The sequence below is a fragment of the Neodiprion pinetum genome, chromosome 2, assembly GCF_021155775.2.
Source record: "Neodiprion pinetum isolate iyNeoPine1 chromosome 2, iyNeoPine1.2, whole genome shotgun sequence".
NCBI classification, from domain to species: Eukaryota; Metazoa; Arthropoda; class Insecta; order Hymenoptera; family Diprionidae; genus Neodiprion; species Neodiprion pinetum.
Window position 1 is genome coordinate 41,040,750 of NC_060233.1, and position 20,238 is coordinate 41,060,987.

A 20,238-nucleotide genomic window follows, 5' to 3' on the forward strand; every position below is an offset into this window, starting at 1 on the left:
TAACACGCGTCGTTCAACTAGCGGGTATCCCACGCTTGATGTATAAAGTCCCTTCATCCCAGATGAGGAGCCTTAGCTAATTGACTATTGCTTTGATGAAATTTATTTATCGGAAATGGAGAAACGCGCCACAGCTCGTTATTTTACCCTCGAGTCTGTTAAGCCCCGCCTTTGGGGTAATTTACTGTTCCTCTTCCCTGCAAGCGTCGGTTCCGCTGTTACGGTGAAAATAATGTCGCTAGAACTCGCGGCTGATGCTGCACGGTTTTACAAACCGTGAATTAAAACTGTCCTGGACAACCGCCAGCTAAACTTGGGTTTTCCGTTGCACGTTATACGAGTTACCTTCCCACTTTGGGGGGCGGCTTCACAACTACTTATACAGAACCGGTGCGGAAGTGGCTGTGCTCGGTGTGAAATTAGTTCTAAGACGTTTACCACCTTATACATCCAGCTCCTGCAGTAGACGACTCGAATTTGCGTCCAGCAATTGCTTTGCGATGCAATTTTCACCCAGGTCTGCAGGTAATTAAGGCCACGGTAATAATGCTCTTCCGAAAATTTCAAGAGTCGGAACCATTTTCGTAAACATTTTCACCGGCGAAGTGATTCCGGCTTCAAACGAGAGCTTAGTTTTGTCGGAGCTTGACCCCTGAAACGAGTGCTTTGAACTTCGCATCACAATTCAGATAAAACATCACAAGTACGTGTTTTTTTCAATTCCATGAAATTACATACCTACTGCTATACCTGTTCTAGTGGAATCGGAAATCCTCGTAATCGTGATGCAGGGATGATTATTGTTTAAAGATGTGACAAACTGCGACATTGCGTTCACAACAAAAGGAATTTTCAGCCAACCGAATGTGAGAAACGAAGCAGATGATTCGGATTCCGTGATTTGTCGTGGCTATCGCTTCTATCGCTATTAAACTCCTGCAATGACTATTTTGAATTCATTTCTGCAGCACCACATAAAATTGAGACACGACAGGCACAGAAGACAGCATGGCGAAAGCTACCTGCCGCCGCACTTCGTCTTGGACACCGACGAGCAGGAGACGGGCACCTGGGGTTCGTGGTCTACACCAAGCTCCTGTTCACGTTCCTGCGGTGGAGGAGTTGCCTACCAAACGAGACGCTGTAACGACGTAGAGTGAGTTGTACCTTGTTACTTGGTAGTAACATCTTCCTTCGACGGAACACGCTTGTCGAACCTTGAGCAATTTTCCGTCCACTGAACCGAATATAATCATCGCCACCTATCAATTCATCATACGCCTTCTCGAGGCGTAGTTATACCACTGACGTGATATATTGGACAGTCCATAACCGTAAAAGGTTGGCTTTGATACGAGAGACCATCATCAGCGTCCAGTGGATATAAGCAACAACTACCCATCGAGCCCTAGCTTTTTTCAATCTATTTTTATATTTATTCGAAATCGATATCTCGACTCAAACTGATTGCATTTCTTTGAATTTCAGTCCAGACGGGACGAAGAGGTGTACAGGGGCAAAGAAAAGGTTCTTCTCCTGCAACATTCGGGTAAGTACAGGAAAATAAAGTCCCACCGCGAGCCAGCCGGATAGAAATTGAACCTATCGGTTCTAACTGAATTTAGATCAACGACGAATAATCGACACGTGGCAAAGCGTCTGTAAACAGTCGGTGTCAAGCTTTGGTAACGCGGACTGAGACGCGCGACGGCGACGACAAACGTCCAAATCAAAGAACGACCATCGAACTCGGTGATTACAGTCGATCATAATCAAGCGCAATGAACAAATTGATCAGCACGTGGTGTATATCTCACACTTTACCAACTCGATGGGGTACAGATAGTCATGGTATTCGGGCTCGAAGAGGTCACAGAGCATAGATTTATCAGTAGTGAGTTATGCATCGGTTTCCAACACTCCGTCCATGCTCGGTGACCGCAGGTAGAAACACGCACCCATTGCTCGATGGTGTCCGTGCAGTTGAAGTACACGACCTCGGCGAGAACCAAGAGGCAGGCATGCCCGCGCGAATCCCGATCGTGATCTCTGCCTGGATCGCGTACACCTCCTAAGCTATGAGTCGGAAAAAGTACACGGTGCAGATTGCAAGTTCAATAGCACTTGATCAGCACCTATCTCGCGTGCGCATTCTTCCGAGGTTCAATTGCCGATTGTATACGTTGTGCCCAAGTTACGGACCGTGCTAATGTTCCTGCCAGAGTATCACACTGTACTGGTAAATTAATTGAATCATGAATAACCGCGCTCACCCATCGCCGTTCGTATTATGGTATCATTGTGACAAATCTGAGGCGCTAATTCGCAACGCCATATGCTGGTTATTATAATTCTCACAGTAGAATATACGGTAGACTCTATCATGGGTACTGGAACGAATGACTTGACTCGTGACTTCTACCGTTCCATGCCACTCGTTCCACTTACCCCAGAGCTATGCGCAATAACGACTCTGGACTCAGAGCCGCTTCAAGGTCCTACCTGCGCAGTCGAGATCGATTTTAATAGCTCTGGTTATACTTGAAAAGACCACCTGTTGACTTCGGATTCCTTGTACAGGGTTGAAAGTGCAGGAGGCAAGAGCAGAAGGAACCACTTTTTTTTACGTACGAGGTGCAGCAAGCGGTTTTCTTCGTTGTACTCTAAAATCGAGTTGAAGTTTGTACTCTTCGGTACACGGCATTAAGTGTGTATTTGTTAAAGAGCAGCTGGCACTGACGGAAAAGAAACAAAGCTTGGGGTGGAAATAATCAACGTCAGAATTGAAAGCCATGAAAATGTATCTAATTTCTCATTCTAGTGTTAAAAAATGTTGTACCTTCGGCAAAACTAACAGTGATTAGATGAGATACATGCACCGTTTCCCGGAAATCAGTTGTTCATCTATCTTTGAATTTCCTCAAGCCTCGATTATACACAAATATAAATCATCAAAACGCGCGATCGAGGCGCCTTTCAAGCTTCTCAAAATAACGGCGTCGATCATTTTCTCCGAAAGAATGTTACTCGATCATTCCTGACTCGAGGGGGACAACAAGGGTCCTAAAGGATGGAATGGTTAGGGATGGGCGGAGACGGTATAATAAATGTAGCATCACGGCGTGAAATGAGAATAGGTAAGTTACTCGGTCGTAGTTCGGTACCTATATCTCAAATCTAGAAACGGGGGTTGCTGGGCGTGTTAAAACTGGTCCCTGTGGTCCTTCAGACCAGATTCTAGGCGTCGAGGGTGTGCGGGACGTGGTGGGCGTGGGTGTGATGCTTCTTGAGATTAACTTGTCTCTAGGCGATATAGCAACGGCTTGTAAAACTGATTTCTATTCGGTGGTACAACACCGAGCGCGCTTTCCTCGGTTCTCCACGAAATTGTCAAACATCGGAGGCGAAACTGACGACTGGTGAATCTCCATATGCGGTTTGGTACAGTACAAGATTATTAACTTGCACTGCAGCGCTTTCCATATCCTTGGGTACTCGGCGTTATGGAGTCAAGTGCCCCGGAGTATCGAGCACATACGGAATATTTTGCTAGGCGTCCCATCGCTTTCGTCGTAATTTATCCTGTTACAAGGCGATTACGTCTAAAATTCCCACGAGTAGTTTTACACGTAACGACATAACGGTCGGGAGCTCGAAGCACAAGATGGTTCGGCTACGTTCGATTCACAGGAGATAAGGTTAAGCGTATATTTATTATGCCGATGTATGTATAGATTGTAGATATTAAACCTTCGAACGTTACGTCATTCAACATGATCAATGGTCATGAAATCATTCATAAGATCGTATTAACGGTGGATAAATTCTATTCTTATTTATATGATATTCACGATACACCTTCGAGGAATGAAGACTTCTACTTATCGCGTACGTTGTAAATATGAGCAGCCCTGAATTCTATTCGTAATGTATCTTGAGCACTAAATTGACGAGAAACCTTTCGGCTGGTTTGTATTTGTGGGAAAAACTTGGTAACGATGACGGCAAGTTGAAACTTGCGAAAATTTTTATCCCAAAATACATTGCTATTCCAGGATTGTCCAGAGCCAGCTAACGACTTCAGGGCGGAACAATGTGCAGCGTACGACAAAACGCCAGTTAACGGTGTCTTGTACGAGTAAGTTTCATCTCATTTCGATTTCAATCCCTTTCAACAGTTATCTTTATTTGCTTTCAACTGAAATATGCAGTAAAAATTCACTTCCATGGGAACCTGGAACATACTAAACAGGTTTACTCGTTCGTACTGCCCTTGGCTCTAAAAGATACTCTTTTGTCATCACCAGCCATAAATTTCCTAACTCAGAATCACCTGAGACTGACTGGTACATTAGAATAACCTTGTTAGTAAAGCGAACCACCCCTAAACTCTGTGCCTCAAAGCAAACTAAATAGTTCCGTGTACAAGCTATCATCTCGAGGAACGATCGCGATGGTCGTGAAACGCCGAGTCATTTCCTGAATACGTTTCTAAAGAGTTAATAAATATTGTTACACGAAAGAACGCGCTGTTGAATATCAATTTTATAATTGAAAAAGAATCCTACTCTGGAAGAATAACTGATCACTGCTGTTGAATTATTTTAGGTGGGTTCCTTACACTGGAGCGTCTAACAAATGCGAGTTGAACTGTAAACCGCGTCGCGAGAGATTTTACTACCGTCTCAAATTCAAGGTCACAGATGGTACACCCTGCGTCTCTGGTCAGAACGACGTTTGTGTCGAGGGTAAATGCATGGTGAGCTTAATGGTGACGATGAAAACTCGTTTTTGTGTTACCTTGGCGATAATATTCAACTTTCGTGTACTCGTTAACAGCCTGTGGGATGCGACATGATGCTCGGCAGTGGTGCTAAGGAAGACAAATGCCGGGAATGCGGTGGAGACAATTCGGCCTGTGATACGTTTCACGGAGTAGTCGCTAATGACAATCTGAAAATTGGTACGTATCTATTGCTTTCCTATTTACCTCGTCAATAGAGGTGGATTTGCATCAACATTGCCTTTGATTACCTTCAGGGTACAACGATATCTTACTGATACCCGCCGGTGCAACGAATATTGCTATCAGCGAGCTACGTCCGTCAAACAACTACTTGGGTATGTTGCTTTCTTTTATTACGTCATCTAAAAGGGAAATTTCTTACCGTTTAAAAGATTCTATGTGATCAATCGTTCCGCAATTTTATAGCCATTAGGAACTCGACGGGTCATTATTATCTGAATGGAAATAGGACAATAGATTTTCCCCGAAGCTTTAAGTTTGCTGGCACCGTTTTTCGATATGAGAGAAGACCTACGGAAATTATGACTGCGGATATGGTCACTGCGCTGGGACCAACGAACCAGACAATTTACATTGTGGTAAATATTTTCACTCTCAGGGTGATTGGATGTATTTTTCTTGTTTATCATTTTTCCAGCTCTCTTAAACAAAACGATTCAGTATTACTGTTAATAAAGATTAATCGAAACATTTTTACAGTTGCTTAAACAAGGCAAAAACGTTGGCGTTGATTACGAGTACAGCATATCGAAAAGATTCTCGAACTCTTCGGACGCTGAGAGTTACACTTGGGTCGAAGAAGAGTTTTCCGATTGCAGTAGTACTTGTGGCGGAGGTATGTCTTTTTTTTATACTCTATTAATTTTCCTTCGTACACGTGCTTATGTAACCAAGTTTTTTATAACGAAAGGCATCGAGTAGTGTGTTCTCGTGTCTAACGCTGAAATAGTGGAATCTCACGCTATTGTAACAATCGAATTCAATGAAACTAGCGAAATTGTGTTATTCAGGATTCCAGTCGAGGCTGGTCAAATGTGTCAGACGTGGTGATAACGAGGAAGTGGACGCCAATCTATGCGATCAGCAACTTGAACCAGTCAGCAACGTATCATGCGGCGAAGAGGCGTGTCCACCTGAATGGGTGATCGGGGATTGGGGTCCATGTAGTAAAGCCTGTGGACTTGGAGGAGAACAGACGCGAGAGATAAAGTGCGAGCAAATCATTTCCGGAGGTATTCCATCGCTTGTGGATGACACTCGTTGTTTGAAAACAATCGGACCTAAGGGCATTGAGATACAGGAATGTAACAAGGATGTTCCATGTCCGCAGTGGCACAAAGGCCCATGGAAACCTGTGAGTGAGAAATATTCATCTTAACGGGTGTTGACGTATTCAATGCGTATATACAATACTTTTTTTTTTTCATTACAGTGCGATCGCCTCTGTGGCCAAGGAAAGGAGAGGCGTAAAATAACTTGCTACAAAAAAGTAGACGGAAAAATAATCGTCCTACCTGATTCCGCCTGTCCGGAAGAGCGTCCGGAGAGTGAGAAGGATTGCGAATTGAGACCTTGTGCTGGGATTGATTGGGTCGTATCCAAATGGAGCGGTGTAAGTTGATGTATATAATAGAGGTATTCCTCTAGAGAGACGAAACATAAACTGAGAATACACTTGTGCGTGATTGTGTGAAAAATTCGTGAACTGACTGATTGCATTTCCTGTTTTCAGTGTGACAATAAATGCGGTCTTACTCAAGAGACTAGAACTGTAAGCTGTGTCTCATTGGACGATAAAATATATCCTAATGAAAAGTGTAACCCCGAAACGAAGCCTGAATTAGTCAGGAGTTGTTCGGCTCAAGAAAAGTGCAATTACCAATGGTATGCAACGCAGTGGAGCGAGGTACGTGCAATAGTTTGTGTTGTTTGTGAGATTATGCTTAGAATTTCGAAAATACGGTGAACTTCAGAGAGTTCTTGTTTAAAATATATGATTAGTGGTTCCTTATACTAATGATACACTGATTTTAGTGCTCTGTAGAATGTGGCACTGGAATCGCAACTCGCAAAGTATTTTGTGCTACATCAGACCCTGAACTGAGTTGCGTAACAAAGGTTGAAGATGAAAAATGTGATCCAAGTACAAGGTATAATGACACTCAAGAGTGCACTGCTGAGGTGAAAGAGTGCAAGGGTGAATGGTTCTCGGGTCCCTGGAGTGAGGTGAGCAGCGTTATGATTATAAGAGCAAGCTTGGAAACATGTTCTCGAAATGTTATTGAAGACTTGTCTGCAATTATATACACTTAAGATTTGCAAGGAAAACATTTCATTTCAGTGTTCCAAGCCATGCGGCGGTGGTGACAAGACTAGAAAGGTAATATGCATGAAGGATAATAAAGTGGTTCCGTCTAAGGATAATTGTCGTGAAGATGAGTTTATGCTCGCCAGCGACAATTGCAATGAGAAGGCGTGCGAGCAAGGTAATGACCAATAGAATCTCGGGGTTTATATAAACAGTTCAACGTGCCTTTTTATTCATTTTCAGATCAAGTTATACCAGAAGAACGAGGGAAACCCAATGCACCAACGGATATCGAAGAAGACGAAGAATGTGAGGATTATGAAGACGATGAATTCATTTCTGTTAACCAGGATCTTGGCATTCAGGTATAAAGATCGACCTAGAAAAATAGAGTATTACAGAATAAATTGATTTATATTAGTGATAAATATTTTCTCGCTAATATTGATTATTATTTTTTATAATTTCCAACTCAAATCTGATACATGTACGTACCTCAAAATAATTAATTTGATACTTTTGCAATCAGCAGTCTAGGAACAATGACGAAATAGAGTCGTCAGGAAGTGGCTTAGAGGATATGATGATGAGCGATGATTCTAATGCACTACCCCCAATACCGGGCCCGCTCGGCGATACAACGGAGCATAATGACTACTTTGACGAAGAAGGAAGTGGTTTCGGATTCTCATCCAGTTTCACTGATGACTGGAACAGTTCTACGACCTCCAATCTTGACTATGGAACTGAAACTACCAATATGTATAGTTCACTTGGTAAATATCCGACCAAAGCTTCTAAATATACAGTTACAGAATCTGGTAAAATCACATCAATTATTACCTCAGAAACGTCGACTTCAGACACCAGCTTAGAATCGTACGGAACATCTGAAACAATCAATCTAGATACAAAGGCCTCCACAGAATTGGACAAAGGTGTATCAACGAAGTCAACAGAACAAACAATATCAACTAAAGCATCTGTTACGTCGAAATCGCCAGGTAATATTTAATATGACATAAATTTCGAGTCCGAAGTTCTTGTTTGGCACTACTGTGACCATGAGGCTAAACTATAATAATTTTATGATTTTTTGTTGTTATTATTAATCCAAACTTCTCTGTTTCAGTAACCACTAAACCCGAAAATCCTCAACCAGCGGTTTTGCCCTTCGAGGTAGCGCCACCTGACGTTACCGAGCCACCAGAAACCACCGAAAAATCGACTTTGCCTGAGTCTACCACACTATCAGCCGGTATTTCAAGTTCTACAAGGGCTTCCGATTCTTCATCAACTGTAGAAACGACAGAAGCTTCTGATTCTACAGTTGTTTCTAGTTCCGATGAAACCAAACCGTCTACAACCTTAGAACCATCTGGTTCGGAAATGAGTTCGTTGTCGAGCCAAGAAGCATCAACGTCATCTGAAGCAGGCATAACAAATCGAACCGTTTCAGAAACGACTGTATCGTCTGATTTAGATACATCAGAAGAGTCTAGCACAGATGCAACAGAATCAACCAGTCCAGGAACAATGGAATCATTTGGATCAAATATAACACTGACGTCGAGTTCTGACAAAACCAGCACTGATGCAACGGTAGTGTCTAGTACAACAGATTCACTGACTCCCGGTAAAACCAGCATTGATACAACAACCGTCTCTAGCTCAGAAGCAACAGCTTCATCTGATTTAACCACAATCGGCTCGGCCGGTACGGAAACAAAAGAATCTTCTGAGTCAGGCACGATCGAATCATCTGGCACACATTCAACAATGTCAGCTGGTACAGTTTCAACAGTGTCAACCAGCTCTGAAACGTCAGTGGCATCTACTTCAGATACTACTGGAACATCTGAAACAATCAATCTAGATACAAAGGCCTCCACAGAATTGGACAAAGGTGTATCAACGAAGTCAACAGAACAAACAATATCAACTAAAGCATCTGTTACGTCGAAATCGCCAGGTAATATTTAATATGACATAAATTTCGAGTCCGAAGTTCTTGTTTGGCACTACTGTGACCATGAGGCTAAACTATAATAATTTTATGATTTTTTGTTGTTATTATTAATCCAAACTTCTCTGTTTCAGTAACCACTAAACCCGAAAATCCTCAACCAGCGGTTTTGCCCTTCGAGGTAGCGCCACCTGACGTTACCGAGCCACCAGAAACCACCGAAAAATCGACTTTGCCTGAGTCTACCACACTATCAGCCGGTATTTCAAGTTCTACAAGGGCTTCCGATTCTTCATCAACTGTAGAAACGACAGAAGCTTCTGATTCTACAGTTGTTTCTAGTTCCGATGAAACCAAACCGTCTACAACCTTAGAACCATCTGGTTCGGAAATGAGTTCGTTGTCGAGCCAAGAAGCGTTAACGTCATCTGAAGCAGGCATAACAAATCGAACCGTTTCAGAAACGACTGTATCGTCTGATTTAGATACATCAGAAGAGTCTAGCACAAATGCAACAGAATCAACCAGTGCAGGAACAATGGAATCATTTGGATCAAATATAACACTGACGTCGAGTTCTGACAAAACCAGCACTGATGCAACGGTACTGTCTAGTGCAGGTACAACCGTGACATCTGATACAACCATAAAGGCTTCTACTAGTTCACAAATAGTAGTCTCCACCGATTCAGATACGATAAAAACATCTAGCACAGACATAACATCAGCTAGAACAATAGTATCAACCAGCTCAGAAACGTCAGTATCTGATTCAGATATAAAAGAGACGTTTGGTACAAATACAACAATGTCAGCCAGTATAATCTCAACAGCGCTAACTAGCTCAGAAACGACAGTATTATCCAGTTCAGACACTACAGAATCGTCTAGTTCAGAGTCAATGGAACCCTTGAGTTCAAGTACACCCGTATCATCTAGTTTTCAGACAACAGAGTTGTCTGGTTCGGAAACAACCGAATCGTCTATCCCAGACACGTCGCTATCATCTGGTTCAGAAACTTTAGAATCATCTACACCTGACACAAGTGTTTCACCCAGTTCCGAGGCAACACTTTCGTCAGGCTCAGGTGGAACTGTATCTGCATCATCTACTACAATGAGTCAATCCACTGAATTTGGTATAACATCGATCACCGACGGTACAGTTACCGGAAGTACTGAAACTTCCAAACAATCTACGGGAACTGTTACAACGACAGAGTCTGATGTCACAATCACGTATTCAGAAACAACAGTCTCAGGTGAAATTGACATCACAACGGAGAGTGATATTACAAGTGATACTACTGAGTCAGGTGTCACTGAAACAGATTATGATCTGGATACCACTGAGCAGTCGCACATTACTGAGATTTTCACAGTTATCGGACACAGCGATCAAACGTTACGAAGGCGACTTAAATGCAAGCCGAAAAAACCGAAGACTTGCAAAACGTCACCATTTGGCTGTTGCTATGACGGTGTTAAACCTGCTACAGGACCATTCGGACGAGGTTGTTTTATTCCCAAAACGTGCAACGAAACAAAATACGGATGTTGTCCTGACGGCGTATCTCCTGCCACCGGAAAGAATAACGAAGGCTGCCCCGATTCACACTGTAGTGATACACTCTTTGGCTGTTGCCCAGATAAAGTTACCCCGGCGGAAGGAAATGACTATGAGGGCTGCGAAATACCATGCAACGGAACAGAATTCGGCTGCTGTCTCGATGGTAAGACGGCAGCTGCCGGTGAGGATAATTTCGGCTGCTGCAATACTACCACATACGGTTGCTGTCCAAATGGAATTGAACCAGCATCTGGTCCAGACGGTGAAGGTTGTGAAGAAGGAGAAACAACCTCTACTATTACCACACCAGCGAAAGAAACTACTACCGAAATTACGAGTGAAGTCACCGATGAGCAGACCACTTATACACCTACTACCACTACCGAAATTGCTAAGAGTTGCGAAGGGTCAAAGTTTGGTTGCTGTCCCAACAACGAAACAAGTGCAACTGGCGAAAACTGTGAAGGGTGTAATATCATTAACGCCGAAAATTGTACTGCATCTGATTACAAATGTTGCCCCACGGCTTGTCAGAATAGCAAATTTGGTTGTTGTGTCGATGGATTGACGCCGGCCCATGGCCCGAACATGGAAGGCTGTTGCTTGACCACGCTCTATGGATGCTGCCCTGATAATATTCAAAATGCTAAAGGACCTAATCTCAATGGCTGTGGTTGTCAAAATTCAAAGTACGGATGCTGCCCTGACAATACGACAACTGCGCTTGGATCAAACAACGAAGGGTGTGGATGCGAGTACGCACCTCATGGTTGTTGCCCTGACCGTCTGAATGTCGCACATGGACCAGACTTTGAAGGATGTCCTTGCCATACTTATCAATTTGGATGCTGTCCCGATGGAATTTCTTTTGCTAAGGGACCTCTCAAACAAGGTATTATTACGCTAGATTTCAAATTACTTTTATTTTTAATTGTTTATTACTTAAATATTTTTATCAATGGTAGGTTGTGGGTGTGAAAACACCAAATTCAACTGCTGTTCTGACGGTCTCACACCAGCCAAGGGTCCGAATTATGCCGGCTGCACTTGCGACGTATCCAAGTATGGCTGCTGCCCAGACGGTATCGAAGAAGCACAAGGAGAAAACTTCGAAGGATGTCACAGAGTCCTATTATCTCCCGCTGCTATTTGTACTTTGAACGAGGATAAGGGTCCTTGTATGAAATGGTCTGTGAAATGGTACTATAACGTTTCCAACGGAATGTGTCAAAAATTCTGGTACGGTGGCTGCGAAGGGAATGAGAATCGTTTCCACACTCAGCAGGAATGCAAAAACACCTGTGTTGAGCCCAAAGGGCGTGGTGAGTCTTGAGTATTTGAACGTAAATCATGTTCCTATTCAATTCTTACAAATTGTATGATCTAATAAATTTCCCCTGTCTTTGCAAGATGTCTGCTTCCTGCCCAAGGTCGTTGGGCCGTGTGACGGATATTATCCAACATGGTATTATGATACTGATAGAAAACAGTGCGCCCAATTTATCTACGGAGGATGTCTTGGAAATGCCAACAAGTTCAATTCTAAAGAAGACTGTGAAGAACTTTGCGTTGTTCCTGATGATGATGGTGAGTGCCACGCGACTGGAGTGTTTTTAATGTAATATAATATCCGTTTTCTCACACGGAGTATAATTTTTTATTCGATGAAAATTACATGGCATTGAATAAAATAAAATCGTGGTTTTCAGATCGTTGTGAGCAACCCAACGAACCAGGGCCATGCGAAGGTAATTTCACCAGATGGTATTTCAACGCAGAAAGCAGTAGCTGCGAAGAATTCAATTATGGTGGCTGCAGGGGTAATGAAAATAACTTCCAAACGGAAATCTCCTGCAAGCAGCAGTGTGTAATACCTAGACTTGATCGCGGTAAGTAATTCAAATCTGAACTATAAATGAGAAAGAAATACTGAAAGAAATAGTGTGCGTGAAAGGATAGACCGTCAGAAAAAAGTGCATGAGGTTGATAAGTTGCTAATTGTAAGACTGGCCTTACGGCTATACGTGTAGGTTAGATAACGGATAAACGGGAGTCTTCAGTCGACTCATAGTTGTGTCTGCGCTTACAATCAAATCCTGCCATAAATAGGCACCACGGTACGTCGCGTCGGGCAGTTCATAGTACAGGCAATAGGGGACCCGTTACTCTTGTCCATAATGCACTAAATTACAGGAGTTATTTTTTTTCATAAATAGGTTCAGTATGACGTACTGAATGTAAGTTCACAAAATCCTTACAAAATTTAAGGGCGGAAGTGCCGCCATTTTGAGAAAAACCGTTTCGGCCTATATCTCCGTAACCGTGCACTCTAGGCCCAAAATGATAATGACCTTTATTGTAGATAATGATATTTCCTATCTTTTTTGTTTAATAACTTTTTTTGCATCACTAACTATTAACAACTTAAACGCTTGCCAAAATATAATATAAATTTGAAAAAAATTCCATCAGGTAGTTGCTGTTTGTTTTGCAGTTGAGAAAGCAAATTATTTATTGCTATTTGTCACCTCATCAATATTTTTTGCACATATTTGAAGCATTTTCATCATAATTCTATGCATCCCGCGTTTTTATTAACCTTCCACCCGATAGTGCATCATAGAAAGCGTTATAACTTCATAAATATTTATTTGAAGACAAAAAGTTTGAGGTAAAAGTTGTAGGAAATTTGTGGATTTAAAATTTAGATTATTAGTATTTCGTTTTTTAAACAATTATTCGGGGAGATATTGATCAAAAAGTAAATAAATGAATTTTGGCAGTCGTATAAGTAACAACTTACAAATAGTTAGTAATACAAAAAAAATTATCAAACAAAAAAGATAGAAAATATTATTATCTACAATAAAGGTCATTATCATTGCTGGCCTAGAGTGCACGGTTACGGAGATATAGGCCGAAACGGTTTTTCCCAAAATGGCGGCACTCCGCCCTTAAGATTTGTAAGGATTTTGTGAATTTACATTCAGTACGTCATACTGAACCTATTTATTAAAAAAAAATAACTCCTGTAATTTAGTGCAGGAAAAAATTCCCTATTGCCTGTACTATCAGTTTCAGTCCAGCATTAACAGAAGTCAATTTTTACATGGAAACAATCGGCTTCACGATGTGATTTGATGATAAGCTTCATGGCTATGTTTCACTTTTTTAAAAACCTTTCAACAAATAATGGCATGTTTCTGGTCTTTTTTCCATTCAATGGTGTAATCCAAATTGTTGCCAACTTGTTAGAGTTGAATTTCTCCTGGGTCTCGATTGAAAAACATACCTTGGTTGAGGAATATTTTGGTCGAGCTAACAAGTGAAGTAAAATTATTACAATCAAGTTCGATCGAACACAACCCGTAGGTATATATCTTGTGCCCCTTCACATCAATAAGTCAGTGGTATGTGGGTGTTGTCAGATCGGGTGACAATTCTACCAATAATGAGAAACTCAAACAAAATAAAACTTGAACTTTTCAGTACGAGATGTGTGCAACCTGGAGAAAGAGCCTGGGCCATGTCCCGGCTCTTTGCTACGCTGGTACTACGATGCTAAGCATAAATCTTGTAGGCAATTTGTTTACGGCGGTTGTAAAGGCAATGGCAATAAATTCCGAACATACGCTGCATGCGAGCAGCGCTGCCCCCATAGAGGTATAGCCATGAAAAAAAAGATACATGTGTCAAAATTGGTGTCGGCCGCTAATCAAGCATATCGAAACATTGCCAAAGCTATGAGTAACTGTATATGGGCTCAATGGTGCTGGTCTGTCGAAAACACGTGGGCGTAACAAAAATGGAATGTTTCTATTTTCCAGTGTTTTTTCTCCCGTTATTGCATTAGTGAAATATTGTACTTGATTTTAAATTGACTACAAATATCCTTAGTACCATTGTGAAGAATTCACAGAGTCCTATCGAATTAAAAGTACAAGAATGAGAATTTGATAACTGACAAAGCACTGCAGAATACTTTCATGGCTTACATCATACATTGCCTTGCACTTGGCCAGAAATTTAATATTGAACATCTAGTAATCAGTAAAAAATAAATTGCTTATGCCAGTGTATGCCATTTTGTCATGTTTGCTTTAGATGTCGTCAGCTTATTAGGTCATTTTTTATGTTTTTCGCGTGTACCCGTAATGCCTCCACTAATTCTTCATACGTAAGACAGCACAGAGCCTTACTATACGAATTTCAGTCATGTACGTAATTTTGTGTGTACCATGGCATTGAATCTGCTCTTTCGCTAGTTAAACCGATTAACGCATTCGACATTGCTCGAACGAGTACATCTCCCTTGGATATGTTTGATGTAAAAGTATATATAATTGGTGACTGGTGGAATTGAGTAGCTTGAAATCTAATTGTGTGAGATAATACGTCACTAACATTGCATGGTTATTAATATGGTGATAGGTACTTGTTCGCTACCACGGAAAGAGGGTGCCTGTACGGAAAAACTCTCTCGATGGTTCTTTGACCAAGCAGAGAAACGTTGCATGCCTTTCTATTACACTGGCTGTGGTGGAAATAAAAATAACTACGAAACTAAAGATGCATGTGATACTGACTGTCCGGCAAAGATTGGTAAGATTTCGATGACACAATCATTCGTATTCGTCATTATTGTTCAATGTTGTGAGACGGTGGAGTGACGTAATTGATCGTACGTAAGCTTGACATCGTATATGATCTCACGGCATCGATTTCGCATTTGTTAAGATTTCACAAGCTTATGGAATTAGAGAATTTTGTCAAAGCATTAGCTCTTCCATGGGTTGAATAAGTAGCGCATATAATTAGCACATTCGTATTATCAACTATTCTGGAGAACTTATAAATTTTTTTATTTGTTCTTATTTCACGCACCAAGTCCATGTATGTACCTGAAATGTTTAATTGCCATTGTGCTCTTCATTTTCGTGCTACTTTTTGAATAACATCAAATAGATAGTAGGCAGCCCCATGAGGGAGAACTCAGTACCATTTCCCAATTCTTTGAAGCTACTATGTGACGTTCATTACACATTATGTATTATTTGTTTGGTTCTTCCTCGTTCGGTTGCCGACGCGTATTGCACCTCTGAATATTAAGAATACTCTAAGTTGAACTTATTTCACGTAACAGAGCAAGACTCTTGTCTACTGCCTGCAATAATCGGCGAGTGCTTTAATTACACTCAACGGTGGTATTACGACTCGACCGAAAAACACTGCAGACGATTTTACTACGGAGGTTGCGGTGGAAATGGAAATAATTTCGAAACTGAACATGATTGCATACATAGATGCGAATCTTCATCTTTAATGCCCGCACCTACAGTTGATGAATTCCGAAGAGGTGGGTGATAGTAAACGTCGACTTTTACGTCTGAAGGCATCAGTTGTCACCGCACAGTTTGATGAATCCTCAAAGAGTTGAATTGTTACAAACAACATTAATTTTTTAGAATATTGTTTCTTGCCTGAAAACCATGGACCGTGCAGAATGGAGTCGGTTAGATGGTACTATGACAGTAGGTCTGGTATTTGCCAACAATTCTACTACGGTGGATGTCAAAGTAATGGCAACAACTTTGGAACAGTTGAAGAATGTGAAAATCGATGTGGAAATGTGCAAGGTAAATCAATTTTTACTTTCTATTATCGGTAGACAAGTTAGTCAGTCTGCTACAGTCATCGAAGTAGTTTGATATGCTTTGTAGTTTAATGGTTGTGAAATATTTTCAGATCCCTGCGATCTACCAGCAATTGTTGGTCCCTGCAGAGGAAGTATTAGGCAGTATTATTACGATCGTCGTACCGACATGTGTCACGAATTTGCATTCGGCGGGTGCCAGGGTAATAAAAATAGGTTCGAGGACAAGAAGTCATGCGAGCAGAGATGCCGGAAGACAACCGATGCCACGACTCTAGTCACGCTACCTGCAACACCTCGTACCAGAGTTGATCCTGAGAGTTCATCTTGCTTTGCACCACTCGATTTTGGTCCATGCAGAGATAATATTACTGCATTCTATTACGACGCAGAAAGCCAAACTTGCCAAGCATTCCTGTACGGAGGATGCGAAGGGAATGCCAATAGGTTCCAATCATTGGAGCAGTGTGAACGCGTATGTGGAAGCTTCCGAGGACAAGGTTTGAATTAAATTAGGGATACTGGTAAATTCCATATTTTTCACAGTTGATATGATCTATTTCTGTCTAATGTCCCGCTCAAGATGCACACAAGTTATTGTTTATTACCAATATGACTCAATTTCAGATGTCTGCAATCTTCCGTTGGACCCAGGCCCCTGCAACGGATTGTTCCCCAGATTCTTCTATGACTCAAAGACTCGTGAATGCCATTCATTTATGTATGGGGGATGTCTTGGCAATGGTAACAGGTTCACGTTCCAATATGAGTGCGAGTCTGTTTGTGTACATCGTGAAGAACCTCCAGCGCCTGGAAACAGAACCACGTATGATAATACAGGTAATACTTACTACTTCATAAAAAGAACAGTGCAAGCTGCTGAAGAAAGAAACGTGGTGTAACTTACTTATGGAGTTATGTAACAGTAAAAGCTCTCCTACTTACTCCTAGATTAACTAATTACAATCCTCGTATAATAATAAAGTGTATATGGTGATGGTATAGCTATCTGCCTTGAGCCTGTAAATAGTGGATATTATGGCGGGTCAGGTCACTACAAGCGTTTCTACTACGACGATGAGCGCCTAGATTGTATAGCATTCATTTATCAAGGTTCAGGAGGAAATCTTAACAGATTCAAGAGCCGTGAATCTTGCCTTAAGACTTGCTCGAGTAAGTGAAAGTTGAAATTCTTCTGAAATCTTGCTTGCTTGGACTTTCCGATATTTATCCGGACACTCGGTACAAATGTCTTGTTCGCAGGCTTCAAAGTTACTTTGAAACAGCTTACACATAGAGGATAATTGAATAATATTTACTGGTCTCAACCATCGTTTGGACATTGTTTATTGCAGCTTTGGTTAAATGCTGCTGGCTTCATTTTATGACATACAACTATCAGAATTCATATGCGCATAGCTGTGAGGCGAACAGCATCTGTTTTATTCTCGCTTCATATGACGTATAATATTCATTTCAGATCTGACATTGTCTAAGCACCATACCTTAAACTGCATCATTACAGAAACATATAGGTACTGCTACGAAATTCGAGGAGAGACTTAATGTTTTTTAGCGTCAAAAATCATGTCACTATGCTTCCAGATATTGATTCACGCTTTGACTGCTCCTCATTCATATCGCTCATCACATACCTTTATATACATAACGCTTAGTTCTTTCATTTCAGAGCCCAACAAAACTTTGATTTATGTCAATGTCTATGCTTTTCTTTTAATGCGGGTTAAAAACTATTATGAGTTTAGTTGTTCTTTTAATTTATGATATCACAATGGAATTAAGATTAAACATTTCGTCAACAGAAACAAACGAAGTGGGCCCAGAATTTAAATATCCTGAAGACTCGTGCATAAACGCACAAAAAGAGTGCAATGAGATTCGTTGCCAGTACGGAATGGTGGCACGCGTTGATGAACAAAATTGCGAACGATGTAGCTGCGTGGATCCGTGTCTCCCAGTAAAATGTCAAGAAGGATCGAAATGTGTAATAACTTCAGTTCTTCGAGGGGAATCAGCCGTGTATCAAGGCACTTGCGAGAGCCGTGAGTTTTACTATAGAAACTGTCAGCTGAAATTTTTCTACGTGCTAGATTTACCTGGAACGGTCTTGCAATTCTAGTCCCAACTGTGACGAAACCAGGAATGTGTCCAGCAGTAGTGAACGGTGCAAGTTGCCAGGAAGAATGTGACTCGGACGCTCAGTGTCCTGAAGATTTAAAGTGTTGTCCGAGCAGTTGTGGTTCGTCTTGTTTGAAGCCAGCTGCTGCGGTGCAGCCAGTACCAGTTCAACCGGTACCGACGGAGCCTCTACCGACGCCTCCTCCAGTGCCAGCAGTCACTACTATACCAAATTCGCAGTTAGTACCCGCTGTCATCGAACAACCAAAAGAACCCAAACTTCGCGCCGAACAGGGTAGCTACGTTATCATGAAATGTGTTGCCATTGGAAATCCACGCCCGGTTATCTCATGGCGAAGGGGTGTGACATTGGTGAGTAATGGAAATAAAATTTTGGGCCTGGCTGAAACGCTGTTCATTCCACAAAGTTGACATCAGTCTAAGACTCTGATGTATTAAATGTGTCATACTACATGTGATTGTAGATTGACAACTCAATGGGTAGACACAGTATAAATGATGACGGTTCCCTCCAAATTGTTGGACTCTATTCAGCAGATGCAGGAATTTACACTTGCACAGCCCACAATCGTCTGGCCGCGCCAGTCAGAATACAGTACGAACTAGACATCACTGGTGAGTATAAAAATTCATAACGATCTGAAACCGATTCATTGACAGATTGTCAGTAGTAAGTTTCACTAGTTCTATCAGTACAGTGTCCATGCATCAATGAATTAACCAACGTACTTACTAATTTTATTATAAAGTCCTGCATGTTTGTCACTTTTGAAAGAGGTAACAGGTGTATATGTTCACTCACAAAGGTTTTAGTTGCAGAAATGTCTAATGTCTCTGTTCACTATTGTAACTGTGTGGTTTTCCTATTAACACTCTTGTCTCTAAACACACCGCACGCTCTTTCTTATCCTATGTAGACCCTCGCGCAAACAGGAGTTCCACTATCTTTGGCAAACCAAACTACCGCGTGACAGTGAGCTTGAATTCGCCTGCATACCTGAAATGCTTCGTCATGGGCTGGCCACGACCTATCGTAAACTGGTGGCACGAAGGGGAAATGATTTCGCTGGCTGATGATGTGTACGAATTACAGCGTGATTACGCGCTAAAAATACATACAGTATCTCTGGCTAACCTTGGAATTTACACTTGCCAAGCTTATAACGGTGTCGGAAAAGCTGCATCGTGGTCTGTAACTCTACAAGCACCTGGTCCAGTTATCAATGTCAAACCAGAGTACGAAAGATATATCAAATACCTCATTGATCCTTCAAGACTCAGTTCGCCAGTCCGCACTAGAATACCTGATTATCCTCAAAACAGACCGATGCGGACGAAAGCTCCCGTATCTCAGACATACGCTCCTATCTACCCGCCAAGTCAAGCTCCTTACATCCTAACTGTTAATATAACCGAACCGCCCCCTGCAATTGTGCTTGACAAATACACAGGTGAGGATAACATCATACTAATCTTATATATCATACGGTCCTACTGTCAGTTTTATCGTCAAATTGAGCCAATGACAAGTTTCGCTTTCTCGACTTGAAATTTCATTTATTCGAAGAACTCATTTTTTCTCAATCGCAATAAATTGATGTCTAACCAAACTGACGGTTGGCCCGAATCAACCATATCGGACTAATCACAAAAAACTATGCACTCCACTAAATCTACTACCTATTCTACAACTGTACTGTGTTTGCTTGATTGGTTCCATTGAAATAATATCGTAGCCAATAACTCTTTTAAGCTCTACTGCATAAGTGTTGTG

General features: G+C 41.6%; 1 protein-coding gene across 7 annotated transcripts in view; it reads left to right on the forward strand.

Annotated features, from left to right (window-relative positions):
• Positions 1–20,238, forward strand: part of Ppn (proteoglycan-like sulfated glycoprotein papilin) — a 71,065-nt gene that overhangs the window by 48,168 nt on the left and 2,659 nt on the right. For 2 of the 7 annotated variants that reach the window (XM_046610585.2, XM_046610586.2), the window contains exons 3-33: positions 969–1,156; positions 1,489–1,549; positions 4,056–4,138; positions 4,609–4,759; positions 4,840–4,963; positions 5,041–5,121; positions 5,213–5,385; positions 5,507–5,642; positions 5,818–6,161; positions 6,240–6,419; positions 6,540–6,713; positions 6,842–7,033; positions 7,149–7,293; positions 7,359–7,480; positions 7,645–7,891; positions 7,964–8,119; positions 8,248–9,087; positions 9,216–11,543; positions 11,617–11,973; positions 12,062–12,238; positions 12,361–12,540; positions 14,141–14,314; positions 15,795–16,007; positions 16,117–16,287; positions 16,397–16,804; positions 16,932–17,144; positions 17,310–17,477; positions 18,128–18,367; positions 18,445–18,815; positions 18,929–19,079; positions 19,382–19,915. In XM_046610585.2, the coding sequence (XP_046466541.1) occupies positions 969–1,156; positions 1,489–1,549; positions 4,056–4,138; positions 4,609–4,759; positions 4,840–4,963; positions 5,041–5,121; positions 5,213–5,385; positions 5,507–5,642; positions 5,818–6,161; positions 6,240–6,419; positions 6,540–6,713; positions 6,842–7,033; positions 7,149–7,293; positions 7,359–7,480; positions 7,645–7,891; positions 7,964–8,119; positions 8,248–9,087; positions 9,216–11,543; positions 11,617–11,973; positions 12,062–12,238; positions 12,361–12,540; positions 14,141–14,314; positions 15,795–16,007; positions 16,117–16,287; positions 16,397–16,804; positions 16,932–17,144; positions 17,310–17,477; positions 18,128–18,367; positions 18,445–18,815; positions 18,929–19,079; positions 19,382–19,915 (9,082 nt within the window). Of the gene's footprint in view, positions 1–968; positions 1,157–1,488; positions 1,550–4,055; positions 4,139–4,608; positions 4,760–4,839; positions 4,964–5,040; positions 5,122–5,212; positions 5,386–5,506; positions 5,643–5,817; positions 6,162–6,239; positions 6,420–6,539; positions 6,714–6,841; positions 7,034–7,148; positions 7,294–7,358; positions 7,481–7,644; positions 7,892–7,963; positions 8,120–8,247; positions 9,088–9,215; positions 11,544–11,616; positions 11,974–12,061; positions 12,239–12,360; positions 12,541–14,140; positions 14,315–15,082; positions 15,254–15,794; positions 16,008–16,116; positions 16,288–16,396; positions 16,805–16,931; positions 17,145–17,309; positions 17,478–18,127; positions 18,368–18,444; positions 18,816–18,928; positions 19,080–19,381; positions 19,916–20,238 lie in introns of all 7 variants that reach the window. The other 5 variants (XM_046610587.2, XM_046610589.2, XM_046610592.2 and 2 more) reach the window with 5 other exon arrangements.